We start from the raw sequence: 25261 nt of genomic DNA on the forward strand, positions 1-25261 counted from the left end.
AGAAGAACGATGTCATGGTTCGAGCATGTTGAAACTGATAAATTACTCTTCCAGGTACAACCCCTCCTGCTCTCATATTCTCAGAGAACTAGGAAACAACACTGTCATTTGCACTGTGCACTTTTTGCTGTCTAAGAGAATCCAGAGTAAGTGGAATGGCATCATGTGCATTGCGTGTGTTAGCTGTAGTCATTGGACAGCGGGTTTATAATCAGCTGGATTTTTCACTGCATACATTTGGCCCTGAGGAGAATTGCACTCACAGTTCCTTTTACCAAAAACACAGTCACCGTCTGAGAGCACGTATAACAAAAACCATGTTTGTCACACGTGTGTCTTTGGAGAACTTAATTTTATGTATTTGCAAGGATCTTGCCAGCTGTCCGTGTATTTAATTTTGAAGTCTTCACCTCAGCATACCCTTTAGAATAAGTTTAAAATTATTGTCCAAACAGCACCTCCAAAAGCACTAATTGATGTACATCTGAAAAACAGCTATAATTGCATGTAAGTCCTGACACAGAAATGTGGGTTTTGAAATATTTTTTCTGTTTCTTTTTAAAGGAACCCTGAATAAAAAAGTTTGCATGAGAGAACATGAGATACCACTTAAGTTCATAATATTGAAGAGTGTAGGTACTAGGTAATGTAATAAACTCTGCCTATTGTCTGTAGCTCTCCACATACCATGCATTCACTATGCAGTGCATAGGGAAGTGTCTGTGCATTTAGAGATTGATGAAGCCCTGCTACCCCTTTGGATCAATGTTGTATGAAAGCAGGAGTCTGGAAGGCATATTTTCCAGTTTTCCTTGTGACTGAAACTTAACACTAAAACCAAATTAGTCTGTATTTCCTGCTTTTATTTTTTGGTAAGGAGGGCTGGGAAAGGATGTTCATTGCTGTATATCAACATATGGCAGGGTTGCTGGCAGGTCCAGGCTACTGCTGTTGGCTTTATGGAAAAGTCCTCCATTGCATCATGCTAGAGCTTGATTCCTGGCACAAAAGGGATGTTTGAAAGAATGTCTCACTAGGTTAGCAAAACCCAGAACTTTTTATAGTAATGTGTCCAAATGCTGCTTGTATAGAAATACTCACTTTTGTAAGAAAAGAAAAGTCACAAAAATAAAGTCACACCCCCTGCTCCCCCATTTGATGCCATTACATAAGATTTAATTTAAGCTACCTCTCAATGTGAAATTCAAACATTAGGTAAGTTTAATAAAGTTTTCTCACTGTCATGTTATGTAAAAATTATAGTGAATGCCAAAATTGCAAAAGTTTATCACCAAAAAGGAAAAGAGTTAAGTATTTTTTTTAATGTGTATTTGAAAATACCCTACAGTTTCAAATTATTGTAAATTCTCTTAAATTCTTTTAACTTCTGTAGTTTCAACCTTGCAAACACTAGCTGCTAGAGAGGAAATAAATTATAACCACAAGCTTTCATAATTACGGTTTGCTGGGTAAAACCAATTTTCTATGGAGCTTTGTCGTTTGGATACAGATAGCTTCAGTCACCAGATGTACCATTCATTTGGTCATGTTTTTTTTCTTCAGTACTTGAGATGTGAACTTGATGAATGGTGTTCTGTAATGGATGCGTGCCACAAATTACATGGTCTCATTTGCCTCTTTTCTGACTTTTAATGATCAGTTTATTATTGCAGATGTGAATATTGTTCATAGAGCTTAATTTCTGTATAATTGTATAAAATATAAATGGAAAAAAATATAAGTTTTTACTTGGTATTTAGAAGCAATGTATTATAAAAGACTTATGTTGCAGTTTTACTTACAGAGTACTGTATTTCTAAACTGGATCATACCATCTTGGTGTAGGTGTAGATAGATTTTTTGCATGAGTTTGCTTTGGTTTTATTTCTTTTTAATTGAAGTTTTATTCTCTTAAGTTCTATTTTCAGTGTTTACTACTTGTGATCATGTAGTTGTGCCTTACATTGTGAAATAATTTAGTCCAGTGTCCACTGTAATTCTTAAACTCTGTGATCTGGAAGGTGACTGTGGATTTGAATGGGAAGGTGACACCATGCATCAACGGGTTCTATCTAAACTATGATGAATTGTTGCTGAAATGTCATTTTTGTTTTCTAATCTGTTAAAGGAATGGTTATTATTAATAATAATAATAAAATAGATCTTTCTAATAGACCAGGTTATGTCATTTAAAACCTTGCCCCATTTCAGACAGCAAAGCTACTTGGAAATGGTAGATATATAGTTTTACAAATTAACTAGGGAAACCACACATGTAAGAATGTTCCAGTTTCTTAGAGTTGCAAGGGAGCTGCAACAAAGGCTTTCACATTTCTGAGGACACAGTAATAATGACTGTTTTCAAATCTGTTTTTTTTCCACAGGTTAAATTCATAGTAGTCTTTTCATTCTCATAGCTGTGCAAGTATCTCACATTCAATGAAAGTCCTTCTGTCACTGGCTGTGTTCTGACATCACATTCAATGCAGCTGCACAATTGGCATAACCGGAAAACTCAAAAGTAGCACTTGTTTTATTTTTTAGACCAATTAAAGTCTCACTTGTGAAAGCTCTTTTGGGGTGGAACTGTGTTGCAGAGAGAAGCCAGATGGTTAATATGGGAGATCAGTCCTGTGACTAAACCACTGTTGAATTATGGAGACACAACCAACCAACCATGTTTTGCTATTGAAGCAGGGGCTCTGTGTAGCTGTGGAGAAAGATGGAGAGGAGAGGTCTTCTCTGAAAGGCAGTTTGGATTGGGAAGTCAATTTCTGCCTCAACTGCTTCCTGAGGTAGCTTTTGACACCACAGAAGAGCCTACTGAGCTTGTGTCTCCATCAAGATGAGCCTGTGTGTAAATACTTCCCCTGGGCTGTTCTCCTTGGTGACATGCTGGTCTCCAGGAGTGGCTGTTTGTCTGGTGAAGTGAGTAGACCTGGCTAAAGGTTGTTCTGGTAAAAAGTAGACAAATTGAAATATCCTCTCCTTCTGCCAGTTCACAAAGCAAAGAACTTAGTCTATCAGGTGTGACTCCTCTGGGCTTGAAATATCTTTGTCCTATCAGCACTGGTTTCAGGATGCTGTGAGGTTCTGGTGAGCCTCAGTGTGATGCAGTGTGCAGCTGAGCATGGGGTCAGGGGATGGAGCACAGCTATGTCAGCCAAGCTGTGGCGAGGCATTGGCAGCTTGTGTGATGCCCTGGTGCACGTCTGTCTGCACTCTGTTCTGCCCTCCTGCTTCACACATTCACCACTTGGCATGGAACCTGGTGGCTGTTCCTTTCTCAGGAAGCTGTGACAAAATCTTGCCCATGGTAGACACAGGGGAAGAGCAGCAATTTGTGTTTCGCAGTGGCCAGGCTGTATTTGGAGAGCACTGGACCAGGTAAGTACATACATATGTATACATATATACACGTGCTCAGTATTAATGCAGAAAACATCTTGTGATGGTACAGGTTAGTGGGTAGAGACACATAAATATCAGAAGCTATGGCTACACAATTCTAATTTAATGAAATTTATTTAATGCAGTTTGAATGATGCAATAACCCTCCTAAACTTCTCTAGTGGATGAGTTGTCCTTACCAACACAGGGGATTTTTCCCTGTCATGCTTTCTAGGAAAAGACAAGCTCTATTAAGACTTCCCTGGGTGACAAGAGCCTTCCCCAGGTGAAGCAAAGAAGCATCTAGTAGTGATATATTTATTCATGGCTCATTCCCCTCCTCCAGTTTATTCCTACAGGGTGTGGTGTATGCACTATACTTTTGTCAAGTCAGAAATGTGAGATTCAGAGACCTAAGGCATTCTGAAAGAAATAGCTATATTATCACCACAATAGTCTGGCTCTGTCAGTGCAGTGCTGACATTATCAAATTTCAGAAGAATCAACAGGGAAGCAGAAAGCAGTGCTTTTCTTGGTTTCATGTTGTGTGCTGTAGTTGGAGATTGCTCTTTCTATCTGTGACATCCATGCTTTCTGTAACAATAACAATATTTGTAAACCAAGACAACCTAAAAAAATTCCAGTAAGTTAGATGCATAAGCAAACATCTAGCGTCTTTAGTTTTATTTAGTCTCTCTTCAAGCTTGTCTCATAATTGCTGAAGGAAACATCAATTATCCCACAACTGAGACCCTCCCAGTTGTTCAGGCTGCTGGAGTCTTTGTCTGAGGCCAGGCATTTCCCGTGAATATTTCCATTTTTGGTTGGCATGTAGGATTTTAATGCTCTGGTTGCAATGGTGAAATTTGTTGCAAGGCTATTTCACCGCCTTCTGTGTAATGTTTATTGATTAGCTCAATGCTGTCCCTGCAGTTTGGGTTTCTCATTTTTCTGATTAAGACAGCTCCACTCCCAGCAGCATCACAAGTTCTGTCCCCCTCCAGGATTTGCCATGTGCTGCCAACTGAATTTCAGTTTCAATTATTGTGCTGACAGCATTTAGGTCTATGTTTGCTGTCATCCAGGTATGAGGACAGGGGGTGATGGAGAGATAATTTCAAATATGTAACTTCCTTTTCTCTGCTAGTCCAGATAGTCTGGTCACAGAAGCTGTGTTGTCTCTGAATTTCTATGTTTAGACATTGGACTAAAGGACTAACTATTGGACTAACCCTAAAAGGACTTGTCCTTTGGACTAAAACCTTGAAAGGGTCCTTTCAACCCAAACTATTCTGTGACACTGAGAAGATGGTAACCCTGGTATGAAGGCAGTTTTGGGAAGGTCATAGTTCAGTAACAGGAGAAAGTAATGACTTCTTGACTGGATAGCTATTCCTGGTACCAGCCAGTAACTTGAAAATTGAAAGAATTCACTCAGTGCTTCTCTTAGAAAAAATCTGCCACCATTTACTTGTAAGAATTAGTATTAATAGTGGTCAAATTTCTGTTCATTAGGTATTAGAGAGGGAAATTCAACTGACATGGAAAAGCAAAATACTGCAAAATGCCTGACACACTTTCAGATGTTATACACAGTGCCGTTACTAGGAATGTGACGTGGTGTGAAAATGAGGGGTAAATTTATATAACACTGGAATTAATCATACCATCTGTTCAGTCTGAAATTGCAAAATGCATGTTGTGAATAGATGAGTGTGAAACAGTTTTCTGGTGTCTGAGTACTACTGCATGTAGGGGGGTTTGTTTTGGTGTTGGCTTCCCCTGGAGGGGCTGACCATCTTCTGTGCCACAAGAAATGGATTTATTTTTTATTTATTTTTTTTTAGCAATTGGAATTGATAATGTTTTTCAACAAGACTATGACCTGCTATCAACCCTGATAGAAAACTGGAACACGTTCAGCAGCAAAAACTTTGTAACAAATGTGTGAACCACAGCACTGGGGTGTTATTTTGTTTTCTTTTAGTTTTGGTCAAGTGTCACAACTGTAAGAGATTCTTATCACAGCATGACCACTTTTAGGCTGCCACCCTCCTTTAGGGAAAGCATAGTTGTGTAATTAAATAAAAAAAAGGAGTTACCTACCTTGGCAGTCTCTGTCTGAGCTTGTAGCAAGAAGACTGCTATGCACTGCTGATACCTGTTCTCATGCTGAATTAGAAAGGCATTTCGCAGGCTGAAGACTGTGGAAAAATGTAAAGAAGTGATGTAAATGCACCTCATACAACTGTCAATCCAATTTTATATCACATTGATTATGATTGAAGAAATTATATATGTAAGCATCTTTTCTGATTTCTAAAAGGGCAATTGCACCCTCATAGGGTGAGTTAATTTTGTTTTGTAGGAGGTTTTCTTATTTCAAAACATTTGCAATTGCATTTGTTTTATTTTTAATTGCTTCATCATGGTGCAGCTGAGGTGCTTTTGAGTGTACCCGAGTATCATTAAGAAATATATCCCTTCCAAGTGGCCTAAATCATAACTGATGTTAGAGAAAAAATATATCAAAAACGAAAAATAGAGGTCCCATTTTAATTTTATTTAGGTAAGTCCATATGATGGCTAGCATGTGGGGAAATGGCTGCACTCAGTCTGGTGCTGGCTTTGGGCTCTCCCTGGGCATGTGTCTGAGCTGGTGCTCCTGGGGATGCCCTGGTTGGCTGCTGGCAGCCAGGCATGTTGCCTCTGCTTCTTGCCAGGTTTTTGTTCCTGAAGATGACTGTGAGCATTATGTAGTGCATTTCTCTGCATGGGGACAAAATGACACCAATGTCACACATCTGGAAGAAAGGGGGGGCTGAAGTTGGCTAGTGATTTTTTGATGAGAAGGTATGTTGCTGCTTACAACTTCAAGAGCTGGGTTCCTACTATTATAATTACATGTACATCTCTTGTACAAGGTCATAGTGTTTGCAGATAGTTCTGCTTTTAGGGTACCTTCCTGGTGTTATGAACCTTCATGTTATCCCTTCACTAATGCATAAAAGGCTTTGGGCAAGAATTATCCTACATAATTATCAGCTTCCTGCCTGCTACCAAAAGGGTATTTCTAGGGTATTGCAACATATATATTTTTTCTAGTACCTGCATTAAGATTTGTTTATTTTCAAAGTTATGTCAACTCTTCAGCAAACTAATGGATTCAAAAGTACTTGCTAGATCAAAAATCAGGATTTAATTTTTGATTAATGTGGTGGATCACATGAACTTTCTGAGAACATGCTAACTAATCTTTTAGTGCCACCAGTAATAAAAGTATCTTTGAGACTGCAGATATATTGGCGACATTCCCCAAGGTCACACATTCCAGACAATATTAAATATTTCTTTTCTCCTGCAAAGGGACATTTTCTGTTGACATTGGAATTTTTGCTTGTTGTTTTGCACTGGGAATCTGAACTGCAATCTCCCTATAGTAATTTTTCTCACTGTTTTTATTGTACCTCACCCCAAGGGGTGCTGCATTAGCATAGGACTTCCAAGGTGCTATAAGACTACAAGTGAGTAACAGAGACTGCTGTGGCTACAGCTGTAATAAAGCTGGTAAGAATATATGGGAAAGAAGTCAAGCAATGAGGCATTGGCAGCTTGTGTGATGCCCTGGTGCAGGTCTGTCTGCACTCTGTTCTGCCCTCCTGCTTCACACATTCACCACTTGGCATGGAACCTGGTGGCTGTTCCTTTCTCAGGAAGCTGTGACAAAATCTTGCCCATGGTAGACACAGGGGAAATGCAGGGAAGGGTCCTAACCAGTGGACAGAGCCTAGGCTGGAATGCAGAAAGCAGCTTTTTCTATTCTGATGATTGCAGCTGGATCGCAGAGATAGAAAGACCCTGATTAGGAATCACTGTGGGAAATGCTGGCTTGGAAAAAAAAATTCCAAAAATATTATTTCCATCTCCATTATGGTTTTAATGATAAATGTATTAGGTGCAAACTGAAGGGTGGCTGCACTGCCTTCTCCAGCACCCAGGAACTGTTGGCCTTGCATTCAGCCTGGGCTGATGTGGGGCTGCCCTCACATCCACCCTGCAGGCAAGAGATACATTTGCTCTGTTTTTGCTGGTTTGGTAGGGGGAACTTATTAGGCAGGTAGACAGTGCCTGGAACATGTTTTTTAAAAAGGCTATTATTATTTTGTGTTCATTCCCTTATCTTGCCTTAAGTAATTTGCATTTTATTGCCTACCTTTATATCCTCTCAGCATTTATGCTGAATGCTAAATAGTCTGGGTGAATGTAATTCAAAGTTATAAATTTTACAGATTCTAGGTTTATTTTCTGTATCTATTGCTTTCTCACAGAGCACTGTAGCTCCCTAAGTTTTTCCTCTCAGTCTTTAGGTTTAGGATGACCCTGGAGCCCACAGATTTGTATTTCTTTTCATTCTCTTTGATGTAGGAGACTCCTGTGATCTTGACAGTGTAAGACTGAATCAATGAATCATTAAGGTTGGAAAAGACTTCCAAAATACAACGTTTGACTGAACACCACCATGTCAGCTAGACCACAGCACTAAGTGCCACCTCTAGTCATTTACTGAACACTTCCAGGGGTGCTGACTCCAGCACTTCCTTGGGTAGCCTGTTCCAATCCTTAACCACCCTTTCTGTGAAAAAATTATGGTGTCCAACCTGACCCTCTCCTGGTGCAGCTTAAGGCCTTTTCCCTTTGTCCCATCGCTGGTTTCCTGGGAGTAGAAGCTATCCCCCACCTGGCTACAGCCACTTTTCAGGTGTTTGTAGGGAGTGATGGTGTCACCCCTTTTCTCCAGGCTAAACATTCCCAGATTTCCTAGCCACTTCTTTTAGATCTTACTCTTGAGATCCTTCCCTAGCTTCACTGCTCCTCTCTGGACACACTCTAGATTCTCAATGTCCTTTTTGTAGTGAGTGATCCAGAACTGGACAAACCTGTGGCCTCACCAGTGCCAAGTACAAATCTCTTCCCTAGTCTTGTTGGCCACATTATTGCTCATACAGGCCAGGATGCCATTGGGCTGCTTGGCCACCTGGGTACAAGCTGGTTTGTGTTCAGCTGGCTGTCAACCAGCACCCCCAGGTCCTTTTCCTCTAAGCTGCTTTCCAGTCACTCTTCCCCAAGCTCATAATGTTGCATGGTGGTGTTGTGACTGAAGTACAGGACACAGCACTTCACCTTATTGAATCTCATGCAGTTGGCCTCATTGATGCAGCCTGTCAGGATCCTTCTGCAGAGCCTTCCTACCTCCCAGTAGATTAATACTGCCACCCAAATTGATGCCATCTATGAACTGACTAAGGGATACCTCAATCACCTCATCCAGGTCTTTTATAAAGGTGTTAAACAGGACCAGCACCAATACTGAGCCCTAGAGAACATCACTAGTGACTGGCCACCACCTGGATGTGGCACCATTCACCACCAAGGTGAGGTGTGTGAGAGCCTGCTGTGTCAGTACCTCAGACCAACGTGAGGCCTGATGTTTCATGCCTGATCCCCAACCCAAAATCTTAGACACCAATAGATCTGATGACTTGAGGAACCTTGTTTTGGCAGTGCAAAGAGAGCTGGTCCCTCTCCGTGGCAGTCAGCCCTCCTTCACTCCACACCCAGCTGCACAGCAGCAGGGATAGGAGGCGTATTCCCCAGTGATGCATTTGGATGTCTGAGAGCACAGAAGCATTGATGTATACTGGGTGATTTCCATCCTCTCGAGAGCTGGTGGAGATGTGAGTAGGAGCAGTAGCGGGAGGTAAATCTCTCCAGCCTCCTTGAGAATGGCTGCTGTGTATGTGGGAGGACACCCAGGAGAGCTGAAAAAATGCTGCATAACTAGTATGGAACTGAAATTGTACTTGGGAAAGATGTTTGATAGAATGTATTAGGAAGGTTAGGACAAGGGAATACTTGGCTTGTGAGAAAGAAGTCGTTGGAATCTTGATACCTCCTTTGGGGTGAGTGGATAATATGTGGCAGTCCCTGGTGTGTGTGTGAGTCCCTGCTGGGCTCTGAAGTCTGGGGCTGTGAGCAGCTCATGCCTCACAGCAGGAACAGAGCTGTGAAGCCAGGCAGTGCTGAGGCACCAGTGTTTGCACCCCACGCATCTGGAGGTGGTCAGTGGGCAGACAGCAGCTTGTCCTTGTGCTGCCACACACACTGCATTGACACGGTGCTCATGAAGGCATTCGAGAGCATGCAGGGACATACCTGTAACTTGGATGGGTTCAACATTTCTCACTATGAGTCTGTCTAGTGGGATGGGCTGGTCTAGGACTGTGCAAAATCCCCCCTCTCTTATGAAGGACTGTAGCTCAGGAGTGAGGGAAGGACAGACGGGGATTAAGCTGGTGTCTGAGCCTCCATATTTCTGGGAAGAGAAAATGAAGTTGCTTAGCAGGTTGTCTGTCATCTGCTCATGAAGTATAGGCACTAAACAACTCTAAATTATGTGCTTTCTCTTATCAAAGATAAACAGCTTATTTGCCTGGGGAATCTTCAAAAAGCTGGCTGGTACCTGGAGCTGTCCTGCAAGGTCACACTTTGCATTAAAAAGCTACAAGAGAAACACAGTACCAGTCCACGAGCAGAAAACAGTCATAGGCATTCCAAAAGTATTTTCCTCCTTTCTCTCCTTATTTTAATAGCAGATTTTTTTCTCCATTCCTTGGGGGTAAGTTTCCTCATCTCCCCTTATGTATGTGCACAAGACAGAACTCCTGGAGCTCCAGATGAGTTGCAGCCCTTCACAGAAAGTTTACCAACACATGTATGTGGGACAACCCTTAAAGAGATTTGCCTAAGGGTACCAGGTCCCTTGAATTTCTGCTTCCTTCACAAACCCCATTGCTAAGGGATGGTGCTGCTAGTCTAAAACCTCTCTCCACATGCTTTCTCTATCTCCTTTCTCTCTAAAGAAGAGCACCCGCTTCTTAAAAAAAAAAAAAACAACAACAACAAAAAAAAAACTAACCTAGGAGATTTATCACAGGTTCATTTAGACTCACTTCACATCAGTTTTATAAACTTAATTAGCTAAATGCACTCCTACACTGAAGCTTTAGGAATTTCAGGTCATCCAGTTCTTCTGTTGGTGTCTAAATATTGATATTTATCATCTAGAGAATTCTATAGAATCATTGATGAAGAAACATTTTCTATAAAGGAGTCCTTATGTCAATTTTAAATTTGGGGAAATCAAGGCAAAGAGAGGACAACAAGCAATGTAGCCAATCTTCCATAATTTTAGCCTTTCCCTGTTGTTTTTTTCTTGTTGGTTTTCTTTTTTTCCTTTTAATGTTTTTCTTCTTTCCAACAGTTCTGATATCTCTGGGATGAAAAAAATTCTCAGGTAGCAGGACCATTAAAAAAAGTCTTAGATTCCTGAAACTTTCCTGAGCTTTAGGAATCCAGCACATCAGAATGACATCAGTAAGATATTAAGGTCTTGTAATACAAATTCTGCCTGTAATAGCATTCCTGTACCATACTGAGCCAAGAAGCAGGGTTTTGAATCAGTGTTATTGCTAGTTGCATAAGGAAGTATCAACTGTTCTTCATGCTGATTAGTCATCTTATATTTTTATCATTAGATCAATCTCCTAAAGTACATTCAAAATTCATCCAAAAGCTAAAAAATATATCAATTGCAGCTATGTATATCTCTAGACATCATTACCTTTTTGTTACGTTTAATTTTGGTAATTAGTAGGAAATCATCAAATAGAAAGAGGTAGACATCAAGGAGTCTTGTGCTTTCTGAGAAGGAAAACGAAAAAATCAGTTTTATGGTGTGATTATTTTAAGGAATTGCTAATTCTAAGATGAGGCACATCTATGAATCACTACACCTTACAGAATGCTTTTTAACAAAGAAACCTTGCTTCCAGTATAGTTCACAACTATTCATCCTCCAGTCTGCATTCTCAAATGCACTAAGTCACATGTCTCAGTTATTTTGGCTACTAAATTTGTACCTTGTAGCAGCTACCTCATTTTGATAAAACAAGTACTTGCTTGCCAGGAGAAAGAACAATAAACAGTCATACAGACTACTCATCCTATTGGCAGCTTGGCTGTATCTCAGTCCCTGTCTGATAAACTATACAGTTGTTTTTTTCTTTCCTGCACCTGCCCAAATGCTGTTGCAGAGGCTCATTCTGGACCTGCCATAATAATGTATAATTCTTTTATGCTACCTATGGACACCAGGAGATTCAGGGACATTACCTGCTAGCATCAGCCTCCCTTCATGAAGGAGAAGTCTGTTCACTGAAGACAAAATGTTTTCACTGCTGTTTTCTCTTAAGTTTTGCTTCAAACACTTGACCCAAAAGAGAGAGAGAAATGGGAATCATGCATAATGGATGATGAACTGGGAGGCTACCAGCAGCTAAACAAGATGAGCATATGTGTGTTCTTACCTCAGGCTAAGTACATCACACAGCTGATAACTGAGCATGCCTGTGTTTCTTCAGCAGTGCTATTGCTTAAATGTGTTTATGTTTTGAAATGTTAAGCTGTGTTTAATAGTGTTTGCAGCCCACTATGGAAACAGACATAGTCCTTGAGATGAGACCCGCTTGATGATATTACAATAGGGCTGGTTAAAGTCTGTCTGGGTAACAAGTTAACTACAGCAGAAATGTGCACACCCAGGTATCCTGTGTAATTTTTTGTAATGCAGTTTAAGGGGAAATGGAAAATTCTTTGGCTCATCTTGAGAAGTGAAAGAGGAAAATAATTTCTACTTTACTGAATGCTGGTAATATTTACATCTATCCTATCTCATTCTGTCCCCTAAAAACAAATATGGTAGAGTCTTCCTGGACTCTATTGTTGCCCTCTCTTGGCTGCTAACTGAGAGCAACCCATGCAGCCATCCAAGGCACTGTGTGTGTTCAGCCACAGCACTTGCAGTGGCCAGGCTGCAGCTGCTCCTGTTAGAGCAGTGACATTCCCACGAACTAGAATACAGACAACCAGCCAACTTTAAATGATGCTATGAAGACAGATAGGAAACTAAACCCTCCTCTGGAAAAAAAAAATAAATGAAAAGCTCTTTAAAATGTGCTTACCTCTGGGACAAAGAACCTTTTGTCACGATCCCAGACCTGAGGCCAAATTATAACCTCTTGCAGCTGCCTGAACTTCTGAAAGTTGTCCAACCACTTGACCTTACCTTCCAGATCCCCTGAAATGTGTGAAACACCAGTTACTGCAAGGGCTGGCAAAAGCAGTCCTGTTTCTAGAAGATGCTGAATGCTGATTTTCTCCAGAGAAAGCTGAAGGACCTCACATGTGAGGCCCCAGATGAAATCTTGATCTCACTGAAAAAATGCCTAAACTCTACTTAGATCAGCAGGGACAGAATTTCAATTCATGCATTCAAAGATGCTTAAATTCACTGGTAAATGAAAAGGTTGTGTTTACTAATCTGTCTGGAGAACAGGAAATCATATAAAACTCAATTAAACTGTAATCTTAAAAATGTCTTTTAAAAAATCCTGTCATTTTAAACTGTCTGTTACAGTGAGAGAAAAAATAATTTTAATTTATATAAAATCTGATAAAAAGACTGTTGGAATGAATGAGAATTAATTTTGGAGGAAGTGTTGCCAGAAGTGACTGAGATGGGGGTCCCTCAAAATGTGAAAAACAGGGACTGTGTCTTTGATGATTCAAGGCCATTATGGGAAAAGCTGTAGTGGACCTGCAACTTAAATTTATATAATAAATTAAGTCTTTGGGTGGAGTGATGTTGCAGATAATGGATTCAGATCCATTCCAGGGGAATGTTTGGACTACAACTGTTCTTTATGTTACTGGTTCACTGATCAAAAAATGAAGGCAGATCTTTGTCAGGTGTCTGTGAGTAAAGAGGGGTCAGCATTCTATCTTTGGTTTCCTTGATCCAGAGGTGTCTAGTTTCTGGAAGGACTTATTTGTTATGCCAGTAATACTCTCCAGACATCCCATGGTCTTTTGGGACCACACCCAAAACTGTTGTCCTTATATATGTTAAATATATAAATGCTATATGTTTAAAACAAAATGCAGGAAAAAAATAATATCTGGACCAGTCACTTGTGTTCTGCAATAGTTAAAGAAAATCTGTAGCTGAGACAACTTTACATAGTAGGACCCTGTCATTAGTGAAAGGTCACAGACATAATATTCCCCTTGTGAGTGCAAATTTATCCTATTAAGGATCAGCCCTAAAAAAATCCTCCTTAGACATAAATCCAGCTGAAAGACTTCTTTGTTTGAGATCTTTCTTGACATGTTCCAGTTTGAGATCTGCCTTTAATTGTTTGCCTGTCACTGCAGGTGATTCTGAGAAAATATAAGTGACTCACTGATTTGGGAGTCCTGTGACATTGCTCAGAGAGGCTTTGGCAGCACAAGGTGGCCCAAATCATTCCCTACAGAATGAGGCTCAGGGTTGTAGAAAGGCACACACATCCTTGTTGCTTTTCTGTGAAGACACTTGGCCAATTCACACTTCAAAGGACATGCACAAAAAAGCCATGTAACCTTCCAATTTGTAATTGCATACTTGACTTTTAACCTTTGTTACTTACTTATAGACCTTTCCACCTTCTCTTTAAGTGACTGGATAAAATTTTTCTCTGTTTCATCTGTGCTCCTCTTCCAGATGTTGTTGAGGAGGAGGGGATACCGTGTCAGTCGATGCAGAGGAGCAACCAGCAGCTCTGGCAAATGCAACCTCTTGCACTGTTCATTTTGTTCACACCACTGCTGAAGACAAAGAAAATCTGCCTTGGCCTTCAGGTTCCTTCTGGCTAGGAGGTAGCAAACAGTTTTCTGCATCATCAGCTGACTGTAACAAGACTAATGAAAGATGAGTTTCTCACTCAGTGAGAGCAAGGGCAGTATAAAGGCTCTTGTCATAGTTTAACCCAGCAAGTATCTAAACCACACAGCCCCTCATTCACTCTTCACTCACTCCCTCCTGTGGGATGGTGAAGAGAAATGGGAAATAAAAAATAAAGTTTGTAGTTTGAGATAAGGGCAGTTAATAGACTAGAAACAGAAGGGGAAAAGACCCCAGAATATATAAACAAGTGGTGCACAATGCTCCCCACCCACTGGTCAATGCCCAGAGCAGAGGCCCCCCCCTGCCAACTTTCCCTCTAGTTTATATACAGAGAATGACACCATATGGTATGGAATACCCCCTGGGTCATTTGGGGTCACCTGTTTTGGCTTTGTCCCCTCCCAGCTTCTTGTGCCCACCAAACTCCTCACTGGTGGTGGTAAGACACAGAAAAGTCCTTGACTTTAATGCAAACTGCTTAGCAACAAGTAAACATCAGTGTGTTATCAAGGTTATGCTCACCTTAAATTCACACCACAGCACAATACCAGCTACTAGGAACAAATTAACACTATCCCAGCCAAGCCAAGAACAGCTCTCTACAGGGGGAATTGTACTGCTGCTTACTATTCCAGATGCTGTGGCCATGTTATGACATCAAGTAGGGCTCTTATTTATCTGCTGTTTTAATTTTCTCAGGAAGACCTGAGAAAATTAACCTGAGTTAGGTTTGAAAGCCCCTCTGTATTTTAGGGTTACTGCTACTTGCCACTGGGGAACATTTTTCCTAGGTGTGAGTGTATGAAATCCTTATGAGAGAGCAAGCAGTGTGAAACTCCAAGGCCGGAGCTGCAGAGCTTGCCTGTCACAAAAAGATGTTCTTCCAGTTTTGGGCTACCTGTGAGAAAAGCCCACTATTTCAGGTTTCTCTTTCTAAGCCTGTAATGTTGAAGATTAATCTGAAGCATTTACAGGACACAGTGGTCTGATAATGCCAGAAAGAGCACAGCCTGAGATCCCCACCACTGCACTGGCTGGAGTTGCTTCAGGCAGATGCAGAGTCAGCAAGGACAGAACCTGCTGTAGTGATGCAACTTGATAAAGAGTCCACTGATAGCTCTTTCCAGCCTTAGAGGGAGGTAATTTCTCCCTTACTGGTATTGTTTTGATGTCTAAAATAAAACATTTGAAATTGTTTTTTGTATTTTTTTTCCTGTAACCACTTTACTTTGTCAAGGTGGAGGTCACTGAGCCAGGGAATTATGTGCAAAATACATGAAAGGGGCTAGTACTTTGTATTTTCTGCCTGCAAAAATGCAGCCTAGCTCTTCCCCCTCCTATTTATTCTAAATTACAAGTAGGGACTTTCACACATGCTTGTGAACTTACACTCAGAAGGGTGATTTCCAATCAGTTATAGGCTCTGCAGTTCAAAAAATCCCTGTGAAAGTCCATCTACACAATTTTGCCTCTAATAAACATTCCTAGTTTGCTGTTGAAATGCTGTCATAAGGTAGGAAGGCTAAAGACAGCAACAACAACAAAACTATAACTTTACCTTCAGGTAGATGCCAAAATCTTCTCTCTGTCTCAGTTTTTCCAAGTAGAAGACAGCAGAAGTATAATTAAGGCAATAAATCTGATGTGTCTGGCAGAGATCACCCTGGAAAAACTGCAGAAAAGGTTTGGAAATTTATCAAGAAAGAAAAATATAATGACAAAGGGAGAAACAGGAGTTTTGGGTTTGTAATTTACATTTTATATGAGATTTCCTTGTATGTAGGAAAATGGGGAAAGAGGGAATTAAAAAAACGTAAAGGGCAGTGTAAAAAGCAATAAAACTGTAAAATAGTAAAAATACCACAACAATGCTCTAGAAATGCATGGGAGTACAGTTTTAACAGCTCTGCAGAGGTGTGACACATTCTTAGACTTCGTTCTCATTAGAAATAAATGATGGGAAATTCATATGGAAGTTAAAGATGAAATCCACTATTTCTGAAACAGCTTTGATGACTTCATGTAGCATAGTATTTTATAGCTGAGTATGGTCTTAAAAATAACAGGATAGCCTCATTTATGTTGGAGATGTTGAATGCCATGCATGATAAAATGCTGCTTTGTCTGTCTGCACAAGCATTATCAATAAGAACACCTGAAGTCAGAGGTCACAGGAGCAAGAAACCAAGCTCTAGCCATAATTTCTCTGTTAAAAGCCTTAATGCTGAGGAAGGGTTTTTTGGTATTTCCCAGAAGTTTTCCAATGGCCTCTACTGCTAGGGAAGGTTCTGGTCAATCAATTGATTTTCTGTCTTCATCAGTATTTCTAACTTTACACTCATTGTGGGAAACTGAGCAGGAATTGGAGCTCCTGTAGACTGCTATTCAGACAAGTGCCTTGTTTACTACACGGGCTGACCAGAAGGGTTGCAGGACAGCTGTGGCTGCATCTCATCTCTCTCTTGTGTCTAACAGACACAGGCCAAAGTGTAATTTCAGTCCCAGTGAGCTGTTAATTAAGCAATTATAAACACTTGTGGGTCTGCTTCGTGGAGTAAAGGAGGATCGGTGTGAAGGGGTGGAAGGAGGCAGTGATGGGACTGGGGTCTGGTCTCAGGAAAACATCTTCTGTGGAGTGGGAAGCTTGCCTCTGCCAGTGGAAAAGTCTCCTCAGAATTTGGGCTGCTGTTCCCCAGGAAGAGAAAACCTTTCCATGCTTGATTCCACATACACAGCACCTTTCCATGACTGCTTCAAACATGTCAGTGAATAAAATCCTTGTGATAGGAGCAATCTGAGGCTGAGACCAAACTGTCCATGACAGATGGCATGGACTAGATTGAGCTGATTGCTCTGGAGCACCTGTATGCCATGATAAATGGTCTGCTGCTTGTATTAGAAGCAAGAATACTTTTGTAATTATGTTACCGTTCTGAGTATAGAGCTGAAATCCATAGGAGAGTCTGACTTGCTGATATGCTTCTTCACAGTTTCAAAAAATGTCTTCAGAAAACTGAGACTTATCTAAGTAAGGGGGAAAGAAAAAGATAAATTAGCATCAGTGATCTGAAGCTAAGATTAAAGCAACTTTATTTCCCATCCCTGGCCTCTCTGAAGGCTCCAAGTGTAATGGGTGCCCATACTTATCTCTAACATTGCCAGAATTGTCTTCAGAATCATGCCCAGAACGCTTTAATTAGTCAGAAGCTAAGGCAAATCTATACCAATACCCACTTATGTTGTGATAATGCCTGGTGACAAAAGCTTTGAACCAAGATTAGTTAGTCCATTAAACTTGTCTTGGGGTAGCAGCTGTATTTAATGTGGATTGACATTAAAGATGACAACAGGTGAGTGGTATCTGCTGGAAAACAATGACTGTGCATGACAGAGCTGTGACAGTTAAGGAAGCCTTCATGGTCATTTGAGGAAGACACCATCTTTCATGGTTTGAGTTTGTTTCATACAATTGAAGGTGAAAGAAGTATCTATAAAATACTACAAAACCTCACATATTCCCCATGAGTTAGCTTTGCATGTTTCTTTTTGATTCAAAAGTGCCTACCTTGTCAGTCAGGTGGGGCTGCAAGCCTGCTCCTAAGCCCACACTTTGATCCTGAACACACTATTTTCACACATATCCATGGCTGGGCTAAGCTGTTGGCCAGATGTTAGGCCAGAAGGGCACATCAATTCACTGTGATACTGCTACAGACTGTAGTAGCTGCAGACTGCTTTCTTTGGTGTATTTATGGGGGTAGGGATGCTCACAGGATAATGCTCATTCTTTAATTTTGACCTTTACAGCATACATTTTTTTTCGTGGATTCAGTCTGCTGCCAAGAAAATATGCATACTGTAAAATGTATGAAAAAAAGCACCAAAGGCATTGAGAGTAGCTTCTTTCTCCTACATTTAATCAATATTTAAAGTATGCATAACAGACAGTCATTCATTATCCTCATCAATAAGGACAACAAAATTAGAAAGTAAAGCAAGACATTTTTTTAAGATAATTCTCTGAAGACATGACCAAGCTCAAAGCTAAGTGAAACACTGCAATATATCCCACTCCCTTATTTGAACAAGAATAAGGGAATCAACAACCACAAATCTGCTGAACTCTCATAGTTGCCTGCATGTGCAGTCTTAGTCCACAATAAGCCAAAGGTGAAACCTATCATTTAAAAATATTTTTCCTTGTATTTCCAAGCCTACTGATTGGTGTGAGGTCTGTGACTGAGCAGCAGTGCCTTGCTCATGTGTTTGAGTTCTGGTTAATTGTCTCTGCTTTGAAGACCTTTCCCAGTTTTCCTGCTTTGGCTCAAAAGGCAGAAATTCAGTATTAAGGCAAGGCAGTTACAGAAAGGGAAATAAATGGAGCTCAGCAGCTGCTTTAGGGCATGTGATGTGATTGTGAGTAGTTATTCAATTAAAGCAGCTGCAGAGTTCTTTCAGAAATTCACTTTGCAGTGAAGGGCCCTGTAGAAGGGCCCCCAAGCCAAGAAAAATTGTTTTCTTACTAAAGTAATGTGAAAGTTATTTTTGACTTAGGGGTTTTTAACTTTGGGGAGCTGAAATAGCTTCCCAGGAGCCGGCCAACAGCAGCAAAGATCTGGAGCACATCATAGCCAAGCCTTGTGACCTCCCTCATCCTGGACAGTGCAGAGTAAGTAGCAGGTGGACACAGAGCATCCAGTCCTTACACACATGCCAAGGGAAACCTCAGCTGGAGAGAGGGGGTCAGCATTTTGTTAACTTGTTCTTTTGGAGTGGCAGAACAGATAGTGAAGTCTCTGTGCCCATCTGTTTGCAAAAGGGCACTTGTTATGTAGCTATTTTGCCATGCTTACTGTTTTGGTGTAAGGATTGGATAGTAGTTTCTCTTCATCTCTTTTAAAAGGTTGCTGGTTATGAAAATTAGTCTCAAACTTGTGTTTATTTCAGAAAAAGCTGCCAAATGAGCTCTCCCCATGTTTAAAATGCCATATATCTTTGGCTGGAGATACAAGGGAATGATTTGCACTGGTGATATTTGACTCTCACTGATATGCTACACAGAAAGGAAGAAATGGTAGCTTATTTGAAAAAAGTTCCAAATGTGAGCATTGAAACAAAATAGAAGCTTCTGGTTTGTTGTCTTCTTTTTGCTGGGCTGATTGATTTCTGATCTGAATAATGCTTCTCTTTTTCTACTCACCTTGTTTAACTCCTCTAAGTTTGCAAAAAGTCTCCACAGATCCACATCCAAGAGAAATTCATTATTCTGGAGGTATTTTAGAGTATTCATAAATATCTTTAAAACCAAAACAAATCAATGTTATTTACTGTTTGTGTCAATTGAATAATTTTTCTTGCCCTCCTGAAAATGGCATTTTTCCTGAAATTCATATAAAAGGATTATTTGGTGTCTGCCTGAAGGTTAAATATTGGGTTTTGTGCAGAAGAGGGTATGAGTGATGTCTCTGGGGTTTCTCTGAGGTTACCATGGAGGCAGCTGTGTCCCTGCTGTGCCCTTGGGCAGAAGAGGGGCAAATGAGCTTCCTGCAGATCCCTGCGTGAAGGACTTAGTAACATCAGAGTCACAGTTACAAATTTCTGTGACCTTTCTAAATGCTTTCCTTTCTATCCCATGCATCTGCTGTTATCTAAATTGCTTAGAGTTACCATGAGGAAAAAAAAGATATTCTTGGATTAAGGTTACTAGCTGTCCCGTGGAGGTTTTTAATCTCTTTGGATTGTTTTATTAACCTGTATTGAGTGAAAACTGCATGTGTATTTATTGGCTGCTTAAGATTTTATATTTTTTAAGCTGATTGAGCTGTACTGAATCTGACCTAAATCTAAAAATGGCTTAAAATTTATAGGTTACTGAGAAGATTTTTTTATGTGTATAAAGCATCATGGGAAAAAAACAAAACAAACAAACAAAAAAAACAAACAAAAAACCACAAAAAACCAAAAAAAACCTGTCACCCAGGTGCCAAGACTGACTAACGAGTGGGAGTGTTTGCTTAGCCTAGTGTAATTCTTTAGTTACCATGACCAGGTTGTCCTGAGAGCTTAAAGGGGATTTATGGTGGTCTTAAAGCTCCCTGTGGAGATTGATAAAATCAGTGGAATATTTCTATACTTGGAAGTAACCAGTATCTTTAAAAACTGGTTACTCAAGTGCAATGGGTTCTTTCTTCAGGGGGAGTTTGGGAAGCTGAATCATCATTCGTGGGCCATGCAGGGCTGGTTAAGGCTTGTCTGTGGGATCCTACATCAGGCTCACAAGGAGCCTGCATGCCTGCTGCTATCATCATTCTTCCCAGTATTCACCACTCTTTTAAACTTTTCAGATTTCTAAACAAAGTGCATAGAAAGAAGAATGCTATTCTCCTGCCTTGAACCAGTAGCTGGTCCTGTTATCCTCTTTTCTGTCCCTTTCTCTTCTGCCCCACCAAGAAGGAGTTCAGCCCTCTCCTCTATTTATTTCCTTTACTTTGCAGTAGTTATTGTATTGTCCAGGCTAAATTTTCAGCAACACCGAAAAGGTTTCAAAAATCTCTTTTCTTTGGCTTAATAAAAAAATCAGAAATTGTTTGTGCCGAGTAAGAGAAAAATTATAAGAAAATGTTCATGGAAACTTCCAGGCTCTTAAATGGATACATTAATTTTGGTGTGTGGTGAATATAAATAGCACAGCTTTTCTTGTAACAGTGTGTAATATTCCTGTCCATATTTCAAGCTCTTAAAATTCACTCTATTGGAGGTAATGTAGAATTTTTGGGAGAGGAGTTGTTTTTAGTATACTTGTTGTCATGTAACATTAAAACTACAGGTCTGCTGAATTCTGAGGTTTTCACGCTCCGGTCTGGATAATCTAACCACAGCTCTATATGAAGTTAAATGACAAATATAATGTTGCACGCTAGCAACATTAGTAATTGGAATAGTCCAGTGCAGAAATAGCTGGTTGGAACATGGCTTCAGTACAGTGTTTGTGAGAGGACTAATGGAATATCAGCTGAATATCCTGGAAGGCTCTGCAGTCAGATGGTAATTGCAAAGCACTAGATTGCAGCACTCAAAGTGATGTTTAGAAGAAGAGATACCACCATAAAGACAGAAACGGGAATTATGGGAAAAGGATGAGCAGGCAAGGTGGGAGGAGACACCAGGTGCTTAAGTCATTCCCCCACAGACCTCTAATGAGAGGTTTCAGGTGGTTTTGTGTCCATCACAGCAGAACAAATAGTTTCATTATTTTTGCAAAGTGAAATGTGACGTTACCATCTTGAGAACCAGCAAATGATCCAGAAAGTAAGTGCATTCACTTGTGAAAAGTTCCCACACTGCTGCTTCTTTTCCCGTTTCTAGCTGACCGTGGACATCTTTCTGCTCAGTCTCTTGCTCGTTTATAAATTCTTGCCAAGATTTACTCTATTGATTGAAGAAGAAAGAAAACTACCAATTGTTGCATCAGCTGCTTCAGACCTTACAAAAAGAATCTATATTCTGTTTACTGCGTAAATCTCATCTCTCAGTATTAGTGATTTTTCTTCTGAAAGCTTAAAAGTTCCTTTAAAATATTTTAAAACCTGACATTCTTCTCTAAAATACTTACAAATGCGAACACACTGAATTTGAAAGCAACACAAATGATAGTCTGTGTTTAGGTGTGCTGTTTAGAAAATTAATGGGCAGCTTGCAAATGCTGAGGAATTTGATCTGTTGTGCTGCTCTTGGGTGGGTGATATCTTCTTATTTTCTGGATGATAAAATCAAGGTACTAAAGGACCAGGTCTTTATAGTCACTTGGAATTTTTTTGTTTAGTTCTAAGGTGGCCCCTATCACATTATAGCCCTGCTCCAAACTCAGATGCCCATATATAAGTTAGGCACTGCCAGGAGTCCTCAGCAACTCTCAGTTTCCCACTTGCCCCTCCATTTCAAATGACAAAAAATATACCATATACTTATGCATTAATTTAGAAGAAAGGTCTCATATCCAGATTAATGAACTGAAAAATATTAGCTTATAAAGAACAAAAAAATTCCCTCTTCCATCCTTAAGTCTCCTTGATACAGTATACTGAGTATTTTGATACCTTAAAGCAGAAAAATTCATCTGTGCAGCAGTCTATGATCTTAACAGTTGAAAGACAGTTTTCCAGATCAGATGCATGCTTCTGTTTGTCTTTACCCTGTTGAATGACAAAAACCCAGTCCTGATTCATATAGTGTTTTAAAGACTCTTAAGAAGTTTACCCAGATCTGTAACCTTGCCCTAGTCTATAAGGACTTTGCCCTTAAATGAGTTATTTCTTTATATGTCCAGGCTCTTCTACATAGAGACAAGGCAGGGATGGCAGAATCCTTTGTAGCTGTGGCTGGGGTATGTAAATGCCTCAGGTTTGGATGTGTAAGTTCTTATTTACATAATGCACTAGCCTCTGACAGGGCAAAACACTGGTATGGCAACAGTCAATGGTCAGAATAACTGGAGAGACAGAACAAAAGAAATTTTTTGCTTCCCTTAGCACTGTCAGAGATAGGGGACAACGGATTCATAATTGAAATCCTGTCATAGGTATACAAATGTATGTGCTTATTTATTTATTTATTTTCTTTTTTTTTTTTTTGAGCTACATTTGTAAAAAGCTCCCTTGGTCATCTGCAGAGTAGTGTCTGTAAAATGATCTTTCAGAAAGCTGAAAGAGCAGCAGGGGTTTGTGTGAGGGACCGTGAAATAAAAACAATTGCTTTTGTTTTGGCTTTGTTTATTCAGGCCTTGTAAAAAATTTCAACTTTATTTATGAACTCTATAAGTCTGTGCCTGCAGCACTAAATTGAGGTGTTTGCCTAAGTTTTATCTGTTCTCTGGAACAGTATATTCCCACTTCATGGATTTCTATTGTCTGAACTTTAGACACTGAACTCAAGCCAATTTTGAAATATGTGTTCGATTATAATATTTGAAACTCAGGATTTAAGTTCAGCTCCCAATTTTGAAAGATAGATTGAAATGGAGCAGAAAAAAATAATGCAGTTAATATATATGCACACTGAACTAGTGTACCAGCAAATGAATTGTCATTAATTAAATTTTATGACATTCAATAGTCTTAGAAATCACTTCTGTTTAAATATCAAATGCTTTTTATTGCAGATTTAAAATACTTTGCTGGATTTAAAAATCCTCAGTTTTAGGTCATACTCCTTCAAATGCTATGGAACTGCTATCAAATGAAGAGGGAATTCTTGTACATATTAACCTGAGTATACTTGCATTGGTTCTGTGTGCACAAATTATGCTTTGCTAAAATGCAAAAAGTACTGGGAAGGGACTGTTCTTAATCACATGCTTAGGGATAAAAAGCTATCAAGACCCTTGTAAATGATTTTTGGAATGCTGAACAGTACACAGAAAGGAAATTCAGATATCTTAGTAAGTGAAATTTTTCATAAATGGGGAAGACAAGGAATTGTGTTAAACAAGGAAATTCACTAAGTTATGCTTCCACTAGTGAGTGTGAGGGCACACATATGAGGACAGGAAAGGCTTAAGAAAGTGTCCTGGAGCACTACTTTTATAGGTAAAGCTATAAAAAGATATAAAGCTAAAGATCCTTTCCACATGAGTGGGAGTTCATCACATTCTCCAAAGCCCTAAGGCACACAGAAAATACAGGATACACAATGGTCAAAGCAATGATGCCACGGCTTTGTCCACCTTGTGCTACCTTACCCTAGGGAGATGCACTGGTCCTGCTGGCAGCCCTGAGTGAGAGCCCGTGCTCTCGCTGCCCATCCCACCCTTCCCTCCTGGTGCCAAGGACACCTCTCCTCCCACCACCCACGGGGATGGGGAGCAGGGTCACTGACTGTGTTTTCATGTGCATCACCTGCAGTGGCTGCACTGGAGCCACCCAATCTTTGTTGCAGATTAATGTGCAAGCAGTCCTAGGGAGGGCTGAGACCTCCGAGTTCAGCTCACCTGCTGGCTGCCTTTCTCCCAGGACAAGAAAGTAAAGAAGCTATTTTTACCCAGGTTAGTTGTGGGGAAAGGCAAGATCGGTGCAAGGGAAAATAAAATGGTAAAAATACTCACAACTCCTCTTTTGGCAAACGGCCACCTTGACTTTTTGGACTCTAATGGGTAAAACAAATGTTTTCAGTAAGGAAAGAGATAAAAAAGAAAACTGTTTTTTAAAATATTTATATATGGAGCTTAATAGACTATATATACTCTACTCAGCTCATATTTAATACTTGTGTTTAGGCAGTTTGTGCACCAGACTTAAAACCCATTAAGCTTGTTGGATTCCTCCCAGCAAGAATTACGACTACCTGTGGTGGGATCTGGGATGATGCTAAACATTGCTACTTGTTGCAGGTGATCATTATGTGATTACCAGTTCTTTAGTTGGGAAAATCATCACACCTCAAGCCAATTTTGAAGATGTTGTTTTAAAGCAAGGATTAGTCTGTGCCTTTTCTTTATAACTTGGAGTTATGCAATCATTTAAATCTCCAGTGAACAAACAATCCTACGAGCCCAAAGCCTCAGATCTGTCTTGGGGTGGGAACAGTGAGGCAGACTGTAATTTAGGGTCCTTGGTGAGGCACAGGGAAAGCTGGTGGTCTAGATTTAGGAATGCACTGGTGACTTGTGAGGAATGACTGTGTTCAGCAAGAAATCTGAAAGGGTTTTCTCTCTGTGATGCCCATCTTCAGGTGTGTGACAGGGAATCGCAGTCAAAACTTTGTGTTTCTGGATTTTGAAGGCCTTGGCCATTCCGGGAATGGCTGGGTTATTTGCTGCCATGAAAATTCTGTTTGTGACCTTGGCTGACACGCTTTTTGAGAAACTTTTGGACCTCTGGCCATCAGTATCCCCATCAATCACACCACACACTGTGCTATATTCTATGAGAGCTCTTTGTGCAAATAGCTCGCAGGTCTGCATTTCAGTTTTGCAATGTCTTGTGAGCAACCTCTAGCCACAAGTTGGATTTGCTAGCCTTGTGATCAGAACAC

At 40.2% G+C, this 25261-nt stretch overlaps 1 protein-coding gene across 1 annotated transcript in view; it reads right to left on the reverse strand.

Annotated features, from left to right (window-relative positions):
• Nucleotides 1–3876: 3876 nt before the first annotated feature.
• Nucleotides 3877–25261, reverse strand: part of PLEKHG7 (pleckstrin homology and RhoGEF domain containing G7) — a 46450-nt gene continuing 25065 nt past the window's right edge. Inside the window, exons 4-16 of the mRNA XM_062492535.1 lie at nt 24333–24373; nt 22330–22425; nt 21512–21661; nt 19434–19529; nt 17162–17257; nt 15792–15905; nt 13977–14151; nt 12471–12586; nt 11623–11716; nt 11072–11151; nt 9604–9763; nt 5497–5594; nt 3877–3984 (exon numbers count right to left, since the gene is read on the reverse strand). Of these exons, the coding sequence (XP_062348519.1) occupies nt 3877–3984; nt 5497–5594; nt 9604–9763; nt 11072–11151; nt 11623–11716; nt 12471–12586; nt 13977–14151; nt 15792–15905; nt 17162–17257; nt 19434–19529; nt 21512–21661; nt 22330–22425; nt 24333–24373 (1424 nt within the window). The remainder of the gene's footprint in view (nt 3985–5496; nt 5595–9603; nt 9764–11071; nt 11152–11622; nt 11717–12470; nt 12587–13976; nt 14152–15791; nt 15906–17161; nt 17258–19433; nt 19530–21511; nt 21662–22329; nt 22426–24332; nt 24374–25261) is intronic.

The sequence above is a fragment of the Cinclus cinclus genome, chromosome 4, assembly GCF_963662255.1.
Source record: "Cinclus cinclus chromosome 4, bCinCin1.1, whole genome shotgun sequence".
Lineage (NCBI taxonomy): Eukaryota > Metazoa > Chordata > Aves > Passeriformes > Cinclidae > Cinclus > Cinclus cinclus.